This window comes from Helicoverpa zea, chromosome 31 (genome assembly GCF_022581195.2).
Source record: "Helicoverpa zea isolate HzStark_Cry1AcR chromosome 31, ilHelZeax1.1, whole genome shotgun sequence".
In the NCBI taxonomy this organism is placed as follows: domain Eukaryota; kingdom Metazoa; phylum Arthropoda; class Insecta; order Lepidoptera; family Noctuidae; genus Helicoverpa; species Helicoverpa zea.
The window spans coordinates 15,570,825-15,590,502 of record NC_061482.1 but is presented as its reverse complement, the minus strand read 5'-3'; the positions used below and the strand labels follow the sequence as shown (position 1 = coordinate 15,590,502).

Genomic DNA, 19,678 nt, shown 5'->3' with positions numbered 1-19,678 from the left:
AGTTATTTTCGTGTCGAATAGCGTTTCTCATTTTTTTTAGTTGACATTATACATACGAAGAACGAAGAGAGCAGTAGAGACATGTAACTCGATCACAATTTTTGTAACGAATATGAAAGATAAAACAATAAAATAGGCAAAGCGGCTTTTACCAAAGAACGGAACAGAAACATATAAAAATAATACTTTATTCCTTTAGAAATAAGGTTGCTTTCTTCTGTTTGTTTACATTCTCAAAAACGCCGACCGCGGTGTTTGCGGCAAATGCGACAAAGGCGGCGAAATTGCTTCTTGAAGTGATCTGAAACAAAAAATGGGGATTTATATAAGCGATACCCACTATAAGTGCTTATTTACGGAGATGTGACGCGTTGCGCGGCGCGTTGTCACCCAGGTTGTCGTACATTACCTTATGTGCGATAACGCGGCCCGCTGCTGAACGAACCCCCAAAACGCCGTGTAACGCATCGCGTCTCCGTAAGCACACTAGTACTAAGTCCACTAGTCAGTCACCTTACACTACCATAGTTATAAAACCTCTTCATTTTTTTTAACACATACATTTATTTAGTATAAACTAGTTATTGACTGCAATCCCGCCACTCATGATCGGGGTTGTGCTTTGTATAAACATCATGTCCCGGTGTGAATTACCACTGGGCCTTTGCAAGAACGCACAATTTTCTAGCAGCTACTTTAGTCGAAATGAACGTCTGCGTCAGGATCCCTGTCACAACTCTCAGATCCTCTCGAAATACATATAGAGAGTTGCTACCTAATTGCTACCAGCTACCATTAGTTGCTACCAATTGCTACTCTCGTGGTTTTGAAGATATTCAGCATCTAAAGGTGATGATACTTCCGAAAAGCAGGAGTGAAGGTGAACGGGCTCCTTTTAGCGATGAATAGACACGCTTGTGTTTTGGCATTATTGTATCCTACTTTGAGACTGCTAAGACATTCAAACGCTCTATCATAGTCTCTCTTACCTCATCTACGTGAATGTGAGGAAATGGCAACGGTGTAAATAAATCGTACTTACTGTTGGAACGTATCATGCACTGGAGGAATATTTTCTTTATTCATGAAATATCCTCTCGCTGATCTTTTGAGCTTCTTCCTGCGGGCGCTTAGTTTTAGACGCCCTTTTTGCCCCATTCGCCAAGTTTTTGAATCTGTTCCACAAAAATAACATTATAATTATACCAAGTTATAATTACACGGTATCATATTTTTTTTTAATAAAAATTGCATATGCCAGCAACAAACTTGATTCAATTTGAAAAAGAACGTATTCGTGTTTTTTCAAATTGTAATTGTTCAATTATTATTGTTTCATTTTAGGTGGAAGTAAAGATTTGAAAATACAGTATTTGTATAAATGTATTTTATTCAAAATCAAAACTCATTTATTCAAACTTGGCTGCAAAACAGCACTTTTCGAACGTCAAAAAAAATATTAAATATAATATATTAATTATAAAATATTTGTCACAAAAGTACCTAGAAAGTATGTTTACCAAAAATAAAGTACGTAATAAAGTATATAATAAAAATATATATTAAAAATATAAAGTATAGGTATAATAAAAAAGTATGGTTGGCAACCCTAGTCGCGTACCTACTCACGGAGCCCACGCGCGATGACCACAATATAAATATACCTAGGTACCTACAGCGTGCTCGAGCAACGCTCACAGAGACACGGACATCACACGATGTTTTGGCGCAATCGGCGCTCTCGCACTCAAAGTTTGAACAGTACAGACCTACAGCCACAAAATATGTAGACTGTAGACTACACTTTTTATACCTACTCACAGTTTACACACACTATTGACCGTTCGAGCGGGAACTGTTGGACGCGCAAGCCGTAAGTGAGTCCAGAGTTGAGGGCCTCAACTTGAGGCACAATATCGTGTCCGTGACTGGTCTTTGAGCTGTGTTTATGGATTTTACGATAAAAATTATCGTAAACCTCAAAACATTTTGTGATAATACCTACCATCTTACCTACCGATAATCAAAATAGTTCATTTACAAGCTTTTATGTAGGTACTTACCCGCGGCTTCGTTCACGTTAATTACGAATAGTTAAATAATTACATAGCGTACGCGGCAAGTTGATATAAAATGGCGATCGTTTCTATGGTTACATTTTGGTTCAACTTACGTGCCGCGAATAATAGCTAGGTACCTACCTAATAAATAATTTACGATAGTGCCATCATTTATAGAGCAACTGGTGTACTTCTATCCTACCTACCTATCGACACCACCGGAGGCAAAGTCCCAAGTCGTGTGGTTCAACGGTAAACCAGAAACGTACCTATTAGCTTTAATCGTACTTACCTACTTTGATTTATGGAAAAATAATAATAGTACCTAATTTAGGTATATATGATAAGTAGGTAAGAGGTAAACCTATCTAATAAGGAAGCTTAGGTATGATAACTTGTACTACTTACCCATTGTTTCTTGTTTCTTATTGTTTTCCACACGTGTTTTGCACTCAATGAAAACCACTTCACTGAAATAGTATCCACTATTCCACTCAAACCAACAATTCCAATCACAAACGAAAATACTAAGTCCAAAGTTCAGTGCCAAGTCAAACAGATAAAGAAGGTAGTATCGAAATCCAGAGTTTTAGCCGGGGGTCAGTGTAATGTTTACGTACGATAAGCGCTAGGAGAATAGTCTACACACATACGATACGAAAGACGTGGGCCGCAGCAGCAGACTGAGCCCAAAACAATACAAACAAATAGTTGCACTAAAATTTGCACAGTTGCACGACAAAATATCGTGCAAAACGTAAAAATTGTGGAAATAAGCATGTGTGTATAAGCGTCTTTCTCCGCTCCGCCCCGCGCTTCTGCCGGGGGGAATGCTATTGAGTGAAATGCACGACAATTCATCGCAAAACGAGTACGTAAAAAAAGACGAAGAGTGCTTCAGAAAAAAGCGTTTTCTGAAAAAACTACTGTATAAATCAATTTGAAATAAATTTTATAGAACTCTTTAGTAATTGAGCTATGTCGGAGCGGACTTCGTTTTGGAGATTTTACATGTTTTATGGGACTTTTTAACACTCAAAGTTGCGTTAAAATTGTCTAGAAAAACGGAACTTTGTTGGCTCATAACTTTTTACTGGGATTTTTTTATTTTTTTTTAAATCCGTACAGACAAACTTAATAACAATATAAAACGATATCAAGTTTAATTTTGAATGTATTATGTCACAATGTAGAGTAAAAGCACTCCGAACTTTGTATGGGAAAAATATCGACTAGTGTAACCTTAAGGCCGCGAACGCACAGGCAGGTGGCTTGCTTAGCGCCTAGTGTCTAGCGAGTATTAGTGTATAATCTATGTTCTAGCGCGTCACCTAGCGAGTAGCCCAGTAAAACGAACGTTCTAAAATGAACGCGACCGGCTGCACTGCGCGCTTAGCGCCTAGCTAGTCGAATAGCCAGGATGAAAGCCGCTAGGCACTAGGCGCTTAGCAAGCCACCTGCCTGTGCGTTCGCGGCCTAAAACTAAGCGCATAGGTGCCCGCTTTTTTTGCAAAAGAGTTTATGTATAGAGACTATATAGAATTTATTGGTGCCTAGCCCTACGCCCTCATCATAATACACTGAAAGATGGACTCATCATACGTAAAGATCAGCTATCAAAACTGGGTGTGCAAATACTAACTGCACTAACGCGATAATATTGATAGCATTATTAAACAGCAAAATTCATCATCATCTGCCCAGATTTTACCAAACTAAGCTAGAGTCAGTTTTCAGTCTAACTGGACGTAGCAGAGTACTAGTGTTTTACATACTGCGACTGCTTATCTAACCTCCACAAACAAGTTACGCGGGTAACTCCTTGGCAAGACGCTTTGTTAGACCTTTTTGCTTCCGACTGCTCGTAACGACTACCAAAGATGTTTAAATGGCAGCCGGTACTAAAAATTTTATCGTGGCTTCCGAACTCGTACTGACAAAATGCTCGCCCATTCACGGACCGAAAGCGCCATGCGATCCGCCAGGGTTTGATTTACCCACGAGCTCTTCCGTTAAATAACTCAATTAAAAATATAAACTCCTCATTTTAGTCACATGATTTATTAAACCTCTGAATAACAGTCCAGTGTGAAACGGACTATACAAAATATTCTATCACAAGGAATACAAAAACACGTTTTATTAACCCAATCAATAAGACTTTTGACATCATAAAAAGAGCTGAATTTTGGTGGAGACCTTGAGCTCACCATTATAAATAAAATATCAGAAGTGTCCATCAGAGGTCAAGGCATTGGCATTTTTCCTTTTTTCGAAAACAGGAAGTTTTGTCAATAATGTCAAAGGGACCGAAATTGTAGATCATTAAATAAATTACCTACAAAACGAGCAATATATTTTTTCAATTTGGATACATTTTTCTCCGATGCAAGAGATAATGACATAGAAAATGTTTTCCATTGATATATGTATAGGTACGTTAGGTCAAAGATTTACCTAACCATGTATGAGTTAGCTAGGGCAAGTAGTCCAATTAGGCAGATCCAACTTCAAGAAAGAGGTCAACTACCGAATCCAACTCGGCTGGGCAGCGTTCTGGAAACTGCCCAATGTCTTTTCATCCGACATACCTCAGTGCCTCAAGACGAAAGTCTTCAAACCAATGTGTGTTACCAGTGATGACTTACGGCACCGAAACGTGGTCTCTCACTATGGGCCTCATCTCAAAACTCAACGTCGCTCAACGAACTATGGAGAGGGCTATGCTCGGTGTTTCTCTACGTGATCGAATCCGAAATGAGGAGATCCGTAGACGAACTAAAGTCACCGATATGGCCCACCGGATTAGCAGATTTTAGTGGCAATGGGCAGGTCATATTGCTCGCAGAGCAGATGGCCGATGGGGTCGAAAAGTGCTGGAGTGGAGACCACGGACTAGCAAGCGCAGCGTAGGACGTCCGTCAACAAGGTGGACAGACGACCTTATAAAGGTTGCCGGTAGACGCTGGATCGCCCTATCCTTTCAAAAATTTTATTTTCACATATTTTAATGGCTTTAATTCAAAAATTTTGAATCTATGAATAACGGGTACAAGGTAAAGTTTGACGTAATCTGCATATTTATTGACAATTCATAGGTTTAAAACAAAACTTTCTGTTTTCGAAACAGAGCCAAAGGTCTGGACCAGCATTCAGCTCCGTGCGAATTTATGTTATTTAAGCAGCATTATATTTTTAATGTCTAATATTGACTGGGCTATACACCCATCGCAGAAGTGAGATACTTACGAAAATAAAGGAATCATCTAAACTATGTGTCCTTCCTTACTGATCTTCTGGTAAGGGTATGCCTGAAAGTCTCTACGTATGGGTACCTCTCATACAAATTGTTGTACAAAACACCCGCAGCAAGGTACCCCATAAACACAGATAGTGCAAAGAATTTCGGATATGAATCTTAATATTATAATTAACATTCATTTTACATATAAAATACCGCTAGCTTTCCAATTCAAAAATTCAGCTTTTTAATTCAACGTACAGTTCGCTACAAAAGTAGCTGAACAAATCCAAATCTTCAAAACTGCTAAACAGGTGTCGTACAGAATATTTATCCACTTTTTTTGGGTGGGTATGGAAAGAAAGAAATGTTAAGTAAATGGCGTTTATGTTGTTAAGAAATGATAACCCTTTACTTTGCTAGGACTTTTGAAAATAGAGATAGCGCAGCCACTTTTGGTTGTTGTCATTGAAGTGATATATGTAACAGCTTGATCGAGACTTGTTTTTGCTTCTTATTAGATAGTAGTTACATAAATATTCTTAATGATGATGCTAAAAATAGTGAATAAATATAATTAGGACATAAAGCTCCGCTCTGGTTACAGTAGTCACCGACACACACACATACGTGATATCTAGCATACAGGGTGATAGCTCTGCTGAAGGGTGTCAGTGAAGCGTGAGGGCTCGACACGCAGCCCTCAGTCATATAGTGCATAGATTTTTCTAACGCACTGAATCTGCTGGACGCGAAGCTCTTACCCCTGAGAGGATTCATGGTTCGGCAACCTCGCTCATTGTACACCTCGGCACCGATATCAAGATAACGCTTGAAGCAACCTCCTGAAAAGAAATTTACTATGTATTTAAGGGTTGCTGTTTGCATATGCGGGCCGGCGTCATTCGGCACTTTGGGCGACAAAACCGAATATATGAAGATGTTCGGGAATCTCTATGCGCTCCGAATCTCAAGAACCGCAAGTCGACGCATACCGTTCGGCTTTTAACGATCAAGGTAGTTCTCGATCCGCCCAAGCCGACGAAGTGTGGTAATTGCTTTGGATCGGATTTTTTGTTTGACATATTCTACCGAACTGACAATGCCGGGCCCGCTTATTATAATTGTCATTTTACGCATAATATAGTCACTTTTATTTTCGAAATGCACCAAACTCAGCTGACAGCGACTTGGCCTTTATTAGTTTTTTTCAAGTTATAATATTTTACATTTATATAAAACATATTTTTTTACTATTTGTTCACCACTTGACCATCCTTTATCCAATTATATATGAGTTTCTGACCTTCCAGCCAAACAGGACGCAACCTAATACCAATGTTTTAAAGAGGGCGGGCGATTGTCAGTTGGGTAGCTTAACTTGGGCAGCTTAACCATTCGGCTATTAAGGGTCCGTTCCGATAGACCGGCTCGGAGAGCATCGGCGCGCAGTTTTCTTTTCACTCAGACCGGAGTCGGCTCCGATCGGCTGCGTGAGATGCAATCGGAGCCAAACGTCTGTCTTAGTTGATTTTACAAAAATCTCCTGCCTGGACTTATCCCAACTAAATTGGCGTCGTCTCGTCTATCCGGATGCAGTGTTTTACGAGGAGCGACTGCCTATCCGACCTACTCAACCCAGTAACCCGGGCCACCCAATACGTTTATCAGACTTTCTGGTTTCTGGCTAATCGAACCGATAGAGTTGATTTTAGAAAAAGTCAAATTATTGTAAATCAATAAACAATTTTTAGTTATTTGTTTGTTATCTAAATTGTTTGTTTTTAATATAACTTTGTGCACCCTTATCTTTAACCTGATAATGTCATCAATACTTCTAAAATTATTTAACTCTAGCGGCGATGGGGAATTTTTCCTTCTGTTTGAACAAGTCCTACTTAAACGCTAGGATATCTCAAAAAAGAAGCCATTTCACCTTTGAATAATTTTTCTGGTGACGGGTCGAATTTAGGGGTTCCTTTGCGCTTAATAGATTTCTTTCTCTCACAAAATACCCTGTAATTTTTTCTTAAATGATAATATTTGCGATCTGGGTGTTCAAAAATGTGGTAACAAGTTGGTGTGTTTGGAATTTCTGTTACGTTCAATCCGCATTGATAGCAATGGACAGATGGTGGTTGAGTAGTCGTTCGTTTAGTAGAAGGAGTGGTAGTAGTAGTTCGTCTCTTAGTAGTAGTTCGTCTCTTAGTAGTAGTTCGTTTCGTAGTAGTAGTTTGTTTCGTAGCGGTAGCGGTAGTGGTAGTAGTTCCTTCAGAACTTTCATCAGTACTAGCAGTAGTCGTAGTAGTATTAGTATCATCATCAGTAGTAGTAGTCCGTGTCGGAGCAGTAGTGGTAGCAGTTCCTTCAGCACTGTCATCAGTACTTGCAGTAGTCGTAGTAGTGGTAGTACTAGTAGTATCATCATCAGTAGTAGTAGTCCGTGTCGGAGCGGTAGTGGTAGTAGTTCCTTCAGCACTTTCATCAGTACTAGCAGTAGTCGTAGTAGTGGTAGTACTAGTAGTATCATCATCAGTAGTAGTAGTCCGTGTCGGAGCGGTAGTGGTAGTAGTTCCTTCAGCACTGTCATCAGTACTTGCAGTAGTCGTAGTAGTGGTAGTACTAGTAGTATCATCATCAGTAGTAGTAGTCCGTGTCGGAGCGGTAGTGGTAGTAGTTCCTTCAGTACTTTCATCAGTACTAGCAGTAGTCGTAGTAGTGGTAGTACTAGTAGTATCATCATCAGTAGTAGTAGTCCGTGTCGGAGCGGTAGTAGTAGTAGTCCGTGTCGGAGCGATAGTGGTAGTAGTTCCTTCAGCACTTGCACCTCCACCATCTTCATCATCACTAACAGTAGTCGTAGTAGCGGTAGTGGTAGTGGTAGTGGCAGTGGTAGTGGTAGTGGTAGTGGGAGTGGTAGTGGTAGTGGGAGTGGTAGTGGGAGTGGTAGTAGTAGTGGTAGTAGGAGTGGTAGTGGTAGTGGTAGTGGTAGTGGTAGTGGTAGTGGTAGTGGGAGTGGTAGTGGTAGTGGTAGTGGGAGTGGTAGTGGGAGTGGTAGTGGTAGTGGGAGTGGTAGTAGTAGTGGTAGTGGGAGTGGTAGTTGTAGTGGTAGTGGTAGTGGGAGTGGGAGTGGTAGTGGTAGTGGTAGTGGTAGTGGGAGTGGTAGTGGTAGTGGTAGTGGGAGTAGTAGTGGTAGTAGTACTACTATCATCATCATGCCCTTGCTTCCTAAGTATTCCGGGCTTTATAAAAAAATACTTTCTATCCATAACTTCTCTAGTCGTTGGAATGGTGTGAATAATATAATTATAATCACTCATTGAAATAGTGTATATTCTTGAAGTTCTTTGTGGATTATCTTCAAACTCTTCAGTTTCCATATCGTCTCCTTGTTCCAAGTGAGCGCTGTCACCGGTATTCTCAAAATTAACAGGAATCCAGTTCATGCCTACATCATTATTATTCAATATCTGTTCATCATCTTCGTCCTCATCGCTGTCATTCAGATCAACGGTTTCTTTTGGTATGTTTTTGTTAAGCGGGGGAAAATAACTTGCAAAAGTTTTTTTTATTTTTTTTTGGGTAGTCGTTATTTCAGTACTAGATAAAACTAATACTACTTTAGGCCAAGCCTCCTCGTCATCATAAAAATGGTGCCAATAAGTCTTTTTTGTAGGAACATCTATGTGATGGCGTGATGAATGCTCTTCATATTGTTGTTTTCTTTTGGAAGTTTTCGTTCGAGAAGGCAATGCACTATATGGTTCTGACTTCGTCGTGCGAGTAGGTTTCCACAACGTTCTGTGTCCTGTAAACAAACATCATCGCATACATAAATTATTATTTTTAACTTACTAAATATTTGCACAGATATTTCAAATAGTTCAATTAATGCAAGCTCATTAGAATTCTTTATCAGCTCTATGGGAATTTCGTCTACACCAGGGGCTATATTATTGTGTAACATAACATTTGACTCTAGGTGTTCCGCTGATATCAAATGCCGAATAGCAATGGCCAAACAAGATTTTACAACAAGAATTTCATAAGGACATACATCTGGTGCATTGCGTTGTACGGTTTTAAACTTGGACGCTGACTAAGCAGGATATAAGCAGATTGGAGGCTTTTGAGATGGGATGGGATGGGTGCTGGAGGAGGATGGAGAGAATTAGCTGGACGGAAAGAATTACTAATGAAGAGGTACTAAACAGAATAGGAAGTAAAAGACAACTATTGCAAAAATAGAGAACAGGAGACGAAAAATGATAGGACACCTTATACGTCATGACGAATTTATCAAAACATCGTTGAAGGAAAAGTCGAAGGAAAGAGGGGAAGGGGTCGTCCAAGGTACGGCTACATCAAGCAAATTAAAGAGAAGGAAATTTTGACGTATGAGGAAGTTCAGGAGTTGGCGCTAGATAGGCGTAAATGGAAGGAGCTGCCGACAAGAGCTGGGCTCTTAAATTGATGATGATGAATACATAAATAAATGAAATAATTTTAGGTGGTTTTCGTGATGATTTAAAAAAAAAAACATACACCCAAGCGCGGGTGATGGGGGACAGGCCTTATCTTTGATCCTTGACGTGATCACGGTCCGTACACCTCAGCCGAAACTTAGGGTAAAGAAGAAGGCATCGTACCTTTATACCAGTTTATCGTGGTTAAGTCATGATTGTGTATCAATATAATTATAATGCCTAGGAAATCTATTGTCCCTTGTTCTGGTACATGGAAAACCACTTTTAAACAAAAGAGCCACTTCGTCTATCGCAGTGGGACCCTGAGACTGAGACCCCTGAGAGTGTCAATCTCGCACCGATCGGTAACCTTTTTGTATTTTTGAAGTCCTTAAAGCAAGGAGACGTGGTGCCACTAGCGGAAGCTGCAGCCCTCAGCAGCAAAATATCTGTGCATCATGAACATATGAAACTTAAAACAATACATAGTTACCTCTGTAAGGCTCGTATCTGTATACGTTCTTTGGCAGAATGTAGGATATAGTGGAGCCTGACACATGTTCCACAGGGTTCTTAACACGTGAAAGTAACGAACCGTCAATATAAGACAAGACACTAAAAAAATAAAATAATACAAAATAAAACTGAGATAAAATATTTGTAAACATTATAAAGAAAATATAATGCGTTTAAAACTGACGTGCAGCTGACGTGGTGTACACCACGTCACCTAAGTGTATATATTGTAGTCTGTCGTAGTCTTTGCTCGTCACTTTATAAGCACTGACCTCTATATATACCACCTAAATATAGAGGTCAGTGTTTATAAGTGATATAATATAGACATTATATAGACCGATAAGGATCTATTATGAATGCGGCTGTAAGATAAAGAAGATGGATCAAAATTGCCCCACGTCCTATAACGATGTGACGTATCTCAAAAAAAAGATAAAAATGTTTTAAAAAAATATGGCATACTCTCTAATCTTTTTTTTTTACACCTTCATACGAAAAAAAAGCTTTAAACATTGTTCAGGCACTGTTATGAAAACATCGTTCAAAGGACTATTTATGGACTATTTTATTAAATGACTTTTTTGTTTGATAGGGTATACCTCACAGGTGGTCCCATAATCATCAGGTCAGGATCTGATGATGGAAACCCTGAGAAATTCAGGGCAACTTTTGAAAGTTCTAGGCATGCGCAGGATCTTGACTATAAGGTGTATGTCTTATAACACTATGCAACAGTAGAGATTTGGAGCTGACCTGATGATGGAGACGAAAGAAGGTCGAGGGAACTCGACAACTGAATATGTAAACTACCTCGTGTTTGGGCTTATATTATTTTTATTGAATAGATCTTTGCAACAGTGAAGGTTTGGAGCTGACCCGATGATGAAGACCAGAGAAGATCGAGGGAACGGGATGAATATAGGACATGGGGCAATTTTGTATGGATTCTGATCCGTCTTCTTTATGCAAAGGTTTTCAATGGAAATTGTCGTTTGATGCCTCAAAATTCCCTTCCAAAAAGTTATTAATTTAAATATGGCTAGGCTATAATGCTATAGGCTTCCCTCAAAATGTACTACATTTACGTATTCAAATATTGAAGCAAAAGCTTCTGATTCAACAGATGACCCCATGTTTAATGGTCTTATCCAAACATTGAACAAAACAATACGCCCTAAAGAAGGCATTTTGGTGGTTATTTAGATACGAAACTGTTAAAGTATATGTATGTTATGCCTCTGTTACAATAATCTTTCTTTTCTAGAGGTATATTTGAATTAATTTATTGTATTTGAATACTTTTGTAACATGTTGTAGGTACATCGGTCGATCGAAAAAAATGTGTGTTGTTATTGTAATGACACTCTCCGGCATGCGATGCATCATTTGTGGGCTACAGTTTGCGGAGTAAAATTGATTTATATTCCCCCCCCCCCCTCCCACACACACCAAATTTTTTGGGTGGTGCCACAGAACCGCACGGAGTGACATAGTGCGTAGTGAAGTGTTACTAACGTAGATTTAAGTTTTTTATATACTAACAATGTTTGTACAATATAATATGTATGTTAGTCTTTAAGGTATTTATCTATGGGCCTTTGATGCCTGATAATAAAGATGATTTGATTTGATATATATAGGTACTCTGTGGTATAATTTTTATTCTGTGTTAATGTATGGATCATAGATGTAATATAATAAACAAGATTGCGCACGCTCAAAATATATATTTACGAAAATGAACTCTATTCCAACGCAATAAGGTACTAAATTTGTTGCATAATACACAGAGGCAAATCCGAGCCGAGAGGGATAGTTAGAACGGAGGCCGTTTGTCTCTTTCTAACACCTTGCCAGCATAAAAAAATGTTGTGATCAACAGTTTTGTCTTCCCAAAAAAACAATTGAATCACATATATTTTTATCTTATTTTAACAATTGTAAGTCAACAAATTAATAAAAATCGCATTCATTTATTATACGAATAAATTATTTATATAAATTATTATTCTTAAAACATAAACAAAACATAATTTTTTATTTTGTTTTTTTTTTCTAGCGGTAATCCTGAACATTCTTGGCGCGTAATCAGCATTTAAAATTTTGTTTATATTTTTTGTATTAAATCAATTTAAACTATTTAAATTGTGAAAAAGTGTTGCGTTTATACTTGTAAAAGTGAATCCTATGGTGGTTGCAATATATCGTTCCTCAGGTTAACTAATAATAACATTTTCGTAAACCAAACATCTAGGGTGCCCATGAATTCTTGTAATGAGTGAAAATATGGGTGATGGATTTTAAAACTGTTGTACTATTGTTATAGCTTCCCAAAAAATGAAGAAAAGCGACATAAATGGCTCAGCAGTCTATATATGAAGTAGAAATACAAAAAAAACAGTCTTCACTTCGAATCTTCCTGCTTTTATACTGCTAATTCCCGCTAATTATTAAAAGCCTTTATATAAGTATCTAAAGGTCACAAACTGCGTAAGTTAAAACTTCAATACCAATCTGCGTTTAATAATCTTAGCAAATTCGGATTTGTCTCACACAGCTTAATCTCATAGTCACCCTATTAGAAAGGAACAGACAGCCTCCGTACTAACTGTTTCACTCGGCTCGTTTTTTGGGTTTACGTGCGCAGTCTTGTTTACTAATATTATGTCTATGGTATGGATAGTGTGTACATGTCACTAATGACATCAAAGAGAATACAATACAATACTACATTTACATCGTAATACATATGTGTAAAAATATTTTATACAAGTTTTATTTCTTATTTATATGCAATGGACTTATATACACTGAAACCTCGTTATTGTCACGTGTCAAAAATCCGTTGGAGCATTTTTCGGAGACAACTGTCTCTTTTATATTGCCAAAAAACATTTACAGATATGAACCTTATCGAGGTAATGTATTATATTTTTTGTTGCTGTGCAATGGTTTGGTGACAAAATTGTATTGATTATTATTTTCCTAGAGTGAAACAGTTGTTTGTGCATAGAAACGTTAAAATGCTTCTAGTACCCTAGTACCATTTTTTTATGACGCCAAAATCATATGATCCCTCCCGCTGTGGGTTAGCAGCAGTTAGGGAGTGTCAGACTTTTACTGACTAAAAACCGTCGTATTCCGTCGTAGGACTTTTATGTACCAGGGCCTCGGTGTCTCAACCAATCCCATAGCCCCGGCAGGCCTTGGCCCTGCTGGGTCCCGCTGTAGTACCCTAGTACCTTAGAATGTGAAAATTCTTTTGTTTTGCTTAATTAAAAACCCGTATATTTCAGGTTCTCTGTAGCAACGTCTCAAAGTTAGTTATAACATCAGGTCAACGTCAACCCAGTTACAGTACAGTACTCCACTATGACACATTTTTGTATAATTTTTGGGATGATGATGATGGGATCCTGGGAGGCCATGTAGAGACTGTTCTTCAGGATTTCATTAATTTAAAACATAAATTTCATTCCATCGGTTCAGACCGAAATTGTTCAAAATGTGAATTATTTATTACTGACACGACTGGCAGATAAAGACAATATCCACATTTCAATCATTAGCACCACAGATCAAAATTATAGATAAACAGTCTCTCCGCCTCCTTGGGGCTCCCATCCTAGACCAATCTTTTTCCACATTTATTTCAGAAAAAAAATGTTAGGTAATTTCAATGTTATTTCGGAACGTCTACAGAAAATTAGTATGCATTCGGTCATCATTGTTATTCGATACTGCTGTTTTGGTCCAAAATTCACATATTACCTCCGTTCTTCCCATCTTTTTCATTTGGATAATATATATAACTAGCTTTTGCCCGCGATTTCACCTGCGTCCCGTAGCCGGATGGTGACAAAAACTATCCTAAAACCTTCTCCCGGGTCTAAGTTACCTCCCCTCTAATTTTCAGCCAAATCGGTCAAGCCGTTTTCATGTTATGTCGTGACAACGGAAAGCGCGTTATTTTTATATGTATAGATATTATATAGATATCCAGACTTATTACTTTCGCTGTAACATATGAATGTGGCTTCGATTCCAGGTCAGGCAAGTATCAATGAAACTTTTCTAAGTTTGTATGTACTTCCTAAGTATATCTTAGATAATAATGGCTGATAAAAATGTGAAGGAAAACATTTCGAGGAAATCTGAACTATAAAGTCTGAAATCATCAACCCGCATTGAGCAAGCACGGTGATTAACGCTCAATCCTTCTCCGTTTATGCCTCAACTCTGTTTATACCTCATCACTGTTCGTGCGATTAATTTTCCCGAAAGTCTTATATTTGGCCAGGTTCTTGTCATATTTAAATAGTGGCGTTGCTGACACCTATGCCATGAAATCACTATCGAAGTCTACACGAGCGACGTTTCACTCGCTGGCTATTCCATCTTCATATAACATGATAGAGAATACCCAGAGCGCCTTTTCTAATCGTATCGTACATCTCGCGATTCCGCAATCTCGCAATATCCAGGGCATCAGTGCGGTTTACGTACTGTGTATGTTTCTGAAGTACGCTCGAAATCTCTAGTCTTCAGAAGATTCCAGAGACATTTTATATATTTTAGTTTGTACTTATAAACCTCCTCCTCTTCAATTTCTCTTCAATCACTCTAACTATTAAAAAAAACCGCATCAAAATCTGTTGCGTACTTTTGAAGATTTAAGCGTACAAAGTGACATAGGGTTATCGAGTCAGAAAAGGCGACTTTGTTTTATGTAGTGACTAGCTTCTTGACTAGCTTCTTGCTCAGCTTTGCCAAAAACTCCTATGTCCTTCTCCTGGCTCTAAACTACCTCCCTGCCAATTTTCAGCTAAATCGGTTCAGCCGTTCTTGAGTTATAAGTGGTGTAACTAACATGACTTTCTTTTATATATATATATAGATTAGGTAGCTGTTTTTATTAACTAAATAATGAGTAATAAAACATATTGCACGAGTAGAGACTTACAACTTATTCTTAGTTAGTTGCTTCAATTGTTATAATTGTAAGTAGGCAACAGGACCGGTATTCAAACTGTTATTTCTCTACAGGACATAGAACATTGTGGAAACCCACTAATAAAAATACTGGTACTGCAAAACCAGATAAACAAAACTCGAGACCAACGGTAAAAACTAAATTCCACACGCATCAAGTATTACTGCAAGACAAGCGGGTCACTACCAAAAAAACTTTTTGGCATCACTTTGATGAAGATGACGAGGCTTGGCCAAAAGTAGTATTAATATTATCAAGTACTGGCAAAACAACTACCCAAAAAAAGATTAAGAAAACTTTTGCTAATTATTTCCCCTACGTAAACAAAAACACACAAAAGCAAACTGTCAATCCCAACGATCTAAGCAATACCATTGTAGACGAAGCTAGTGAAGAGATGTCGACAGATTATGATCATGGTAAAAACTGGATGCCTGTAAATTTTGTGAACACAGACGAAAGTGTTCACTGGGAAGAAGATGATACCATAGACACAACTGAGCCTGAAGTTCCAGTAATGTTAACTCTGACGAGAGAAGAAGTAGGAAGTCCAGAAATTACGACTGTTACGACAGAAGAAGCAGACAATCCGGAAATTACGACTATTGGTATAGAAAAAGCAAAAAATCCAGGAATTACGACTCTTATGAGAGAAAGAGTGCAAAATCGAGGAGAGACGAATCTTAGTGATCTTCCTGGCAGGCCAGTTGGTCGGGAATGGCCAACACTGCCAACACCACAAAGTACAAAATCATACACACGCAGAACGCGAACGACTCAACAAGGAACTGCACAAGAAGATTATTATGAACACGTAGAGGTAAAATGTTATCAATGCGGATTAAATGAAACATCAATACCTAGAGCACCAGGTTGCCACCAAGCTTTTACGAGCAAAGAACGTATTTATAGCTATTTGAGGGATATATTCAAAGTCACGTGCATCGGTACTGATCAATTCTCTGATATACCTAAGAACGACCCTAAGTATTTCTTCACATTACCAAAGAGATTGTACAGAGGTATAGTATTCACACTTTACGCTATTACGAACAGTATTCAAAGGAAAATGGGTAAAGGAGACGGCAAAATTTTCTTAGGAAAAAGAAAAAACAGAATCGACAGCAATTAAATGTTTACCAATTGGGTTCATTATGATAGACATTTTGATGGTGCCAAAAAGAACAACCTGAAATCCATGGGGTATAGGAGCTACATCATATTATTACAAAAATAGGTTATGTTGAATTTATGTTGATTTTAAAGATTATTTACATCTAGGAACATGAAAAAGAGGGTACACTTACATTATACAAACCAATAGTAATATCCCCATAGTTACAGAGTTGGCCTGTCAGGTCTTGAGTTTGACCTCTACACATTGCACTATTGACATGAACCAATCCAGATACGATTAAGCTCCTTGTGCAACCTTCTGAACTAGCATGGGTTAGTAAAAAAAAGCTATTTAGAAGTCGTTTTTTTTTGGGATGTTTTTTTTTTTTAGCTTTTTAGAGACAAACATATATCACTGTCCACATTAGTGGAAAGTTCTTGTCAATACGAACAATGTAAGCCCAGGCACGAGGTAGTTAATATTTACCGTTGCCGAGTCCCCTTGAGCTTCTCGCTTCCTCCTGCACTGTTGTATAGTGTCATCAGAGATACACCTGAGTGCCAGGGGCCCGATTCTCCTAAGTTAATAATGTCAAAATCGAATAGAAATCGAATCGCAATATGATCGCAATAGCAGTTTTAACCATATCGGGCATTCTGCTACTAATAAAAGACCAATCGTATTCGATTGACATTTCATTGGTGTGCGATTGGTCCGCTATTTCGGTGATTTTGGTCTATACGGTAGTTTGCTGTACAATCATTTTGCAATCGTAAATCATTTGCAGACAAAATGATTCATTATTGAATGACAGAAAAGGATAAAAACGTTTATTTCAAAGAAAAAATAGCGGAATGCCACATACGCTTCAATCGTAATCGAGTCGGGATTGGATCTCAGTCGAATCGAGTCGAACGTGAATCGTATGTCGCTTAAGTAAAATTAGGTGAATTTATCCTACACCTACCCTACACCTGCCTACAACTTTCGTAAGTTGCCCTTGATTTCTCAGGGTGACCACCTGGAAAGTATAGGTACGCTATCAAACAAAAAAATCATTTTGCAAATACACAAAAAAAAACCGTGAGAAGCTTCTTCTTTTTGGGAAGTCGGTTAAAAATGCCACTCCAAGTTCAACTTCTAATGAACAGTAAACAAAGTTATTTTTTTGTGAACTAAAATCTTTATCGAAAAAACGTCATAAAGAGAGAACCCCATGGTTTTTAGATGATATTAAATACTTATTTTAATCCACACATACTGAATCCAATCATACATTAGAAGTTTCTGTCGACTCTGGGTGTTTTTTAGACATCTCCTTTCTATAGACCCTGTGCTACCAGCGGCCAGCGATGATTCTGGTACCAACGAATGTATTATGGGCCCATTGTGGTTGTATGTTTTCCATCCACGTGGCTTACTTCAAAACCGAAAAAAATGCATTTTTGTTTCTAAACTTTTCAACTTTTTTGGCACTTATGCCCGTTTTTTTAAGCCCTTAAATCTACTCCTAATTTGTCTCCTAAACCAAAATAAGGGACACTTAACGCAAGTTTTATGCGATTCACCAGTAGCCCATAAAATTTAAGTGTCTCCTAAATCACAATAAGGGACACCTAAGGCCGTTTGTTCACCGCCACCGTCACCGGACCGTTATTAATGACCGTTGCACGTGATAATGAACATTTATTTCATTTATTCAGGGGGATGTTTCAAGCGTTACCTTGATGTTGGTGAAACATATGATGAGCGAGGTTGCCGAACCATGAACCCTCTGCGTGGTAGTAGCTATGCGTCCATGAGATTAATGTCGTTAGAAAAATCCATGCATCACATCGAAGAGGGTTGCGTGACGAGCCCGCATGCCTCGCTGACCCCCTTGAGCAGATCCGTCAACCTGTATGCTAGATATCACGTATGTGTGTGTGTCGGTGACTACTGCAACGAGAGCGAAGCACTACGTCCTAATTATATTTATTTAGTATGGCTCTATGTATTTCTTTGAAAAGGTTTTTAACTATACACGTTGATAAATTATGATTGATTTGTTTTCATTGGCGTTTTATTTGTTGTTATACATTGCTTAGTTGCAGTGAAGACACCCTGGACATGTAAGTTGAATATGATTCTTGGACCTGGAGTCTATGGCATAGAACCTTTGATATTGGATAGCTCGTCTTCAGTAAAAGCAAGATTCTTCCTATAAGAGCACTTTTTCATGATTTTTGTTTTGTTTTTATTTCAAACGCAGACATTTACCTAGTCGAGTTAAAAATAATGGAAAAATGTGATAAAAGATAATTTTTAAGAAAGGAGAATGGGCAAAATGTTTGTATGGTGGTCTACTTTCCCTCTAATTTTTAATGAGTCGTATATCATTTGAAAGGTAAAATACTTCTTACCAATTTTAAATACTTTGGATGTTAGGTGATCTTCACACTGCCCCGCATCACGCTGCATCTTGCGTGTCGACGCACCTACGCGCGTTCCTGCGGGAGTGCAGATCTGCATCATCGTGCGGGTTTTTCACGCACTCACGCGCGTAGGTGCGTTTTGTAAATTCACGCACAGCGAGTTCCATTTTCAAATATACACGTCACGCCCATTCAAAATCACGCGCGGCATTGCGGGATTCAGTGTGCCATACCTTGCGTCTCGCCCCGCACCTACGCGCGGGGGTGCGTGTTTCTCCGCATGTATGTGCATGATCCGCATGAACGCGCGTGGATGCATTTTCAGTGTGTTGGACTATGCGTGTTTTCCATACAAACGGAGATATTTCCATACAACGGAAAAAAACGCATCCACGCACTACGCTGCATCATGCGGGGCAGTGTGATAATCGCCTTAGGGCATGTCAAAGGTTTTTATCGTTAAGAGCTTTCAAGTATTGAATCATATATTATTTATAAGGTTTTTTGAAGGGTCGTATTATGCATTATACACTTCTCACCAATTGTTATTGCTTTAGAAGTTAGAGCACACATAAAGCAGTACTATAGAAACACGTTTTAAAGATAATGTACTCCACCTCTAGTTATGAGTCATATACTTATCAATTAAAAAGTTTTTTTAAGCGCTGTATTCCATCTAAACATATTATTTACCAATTGTTAGTATTTTAGAAGATAAAGCGAAACTAAGGCGTATTGTCGATACTTTATATTGTGTTAAGGAATAATATTCCACCTCTAGTTATGAACCACATAGCAATCAAAAGGCCTTTTTAAGTAACTTACCACTGACCAATTCTTAGTATTTTAGAAGATATAGCCACACTAA

General features: G+C 38.4%; 2 protein-coding genes and 1 long non-coding RNA gene across 4 annotated transcripts; 1 reads left to right on the top strand and 2 right to left on the bottom strand.

Annotated features, from left to right (window-relative positions):
• Positions 1–172: 172 nt before the first annotated feature.
• LOC124645320 lies at positions 173–3,288 on the bottom strand. 2 transcript variants are annotated; one of them, XR_006986208.1, is made up of 3 exons: positions 2,469–3,288; positions 1,043–1,175; positions 173–301 (listed from the first exon to the last, which is right to left on the bottom strand). It is a non-coding gene; the product is annotated as an uncharacterized LOC124645320 (long non-coding RNA). The 2 variants fall into 2 exon arrangements; XR_006986209.1 differs by lacking the exon at positions 2,469–3,288 and adding an exon at positions 2,174–2,189.
• Positions 3,289–7,199: 3,911 nt separating this feature from the next.
• Positions 7,200–10,462, bottom strand: LOC124645348 (cell wall protein DAN4-like). Its single transcript, XM_047185158.1, has 2 exons — positions 10,261–10,462; positions 7,200–9,109 (listed from the first exon to the last, which is right to left on the bottom strand). Exons 1-2 carry the CDS (start codon positions 10,433–10,435, stop codon positions 7,200–7,202), a joined length of 2,085 nt encoding a protein of 694 aa, XP_047041114.1. The 5' UTR covers positions 10,436–10,462.
• Positions 10,463–13,035: 2,573 nt separating this feature from the next.
• LOC124645388 lies at positions 13,036–18,448 on the top strand. The gene is made up of 3 exons (XM_047185190.1): positions 13,036–13,204; positions 15,333–16,301; positions 18,100–18,448. The coding sequence occupies exons 1-3, from the start codon at positions 13,036–13,038 to the stop codon at positions 18,399–18,401; spliced, it is 1,440 nt and encodes a 479-aa protein (XP_047041146.1). The 3' UTR covers positions 18,402–18,448.
• Positions 18,449–19,678: the final 1,230 nt, after the last annotated feature.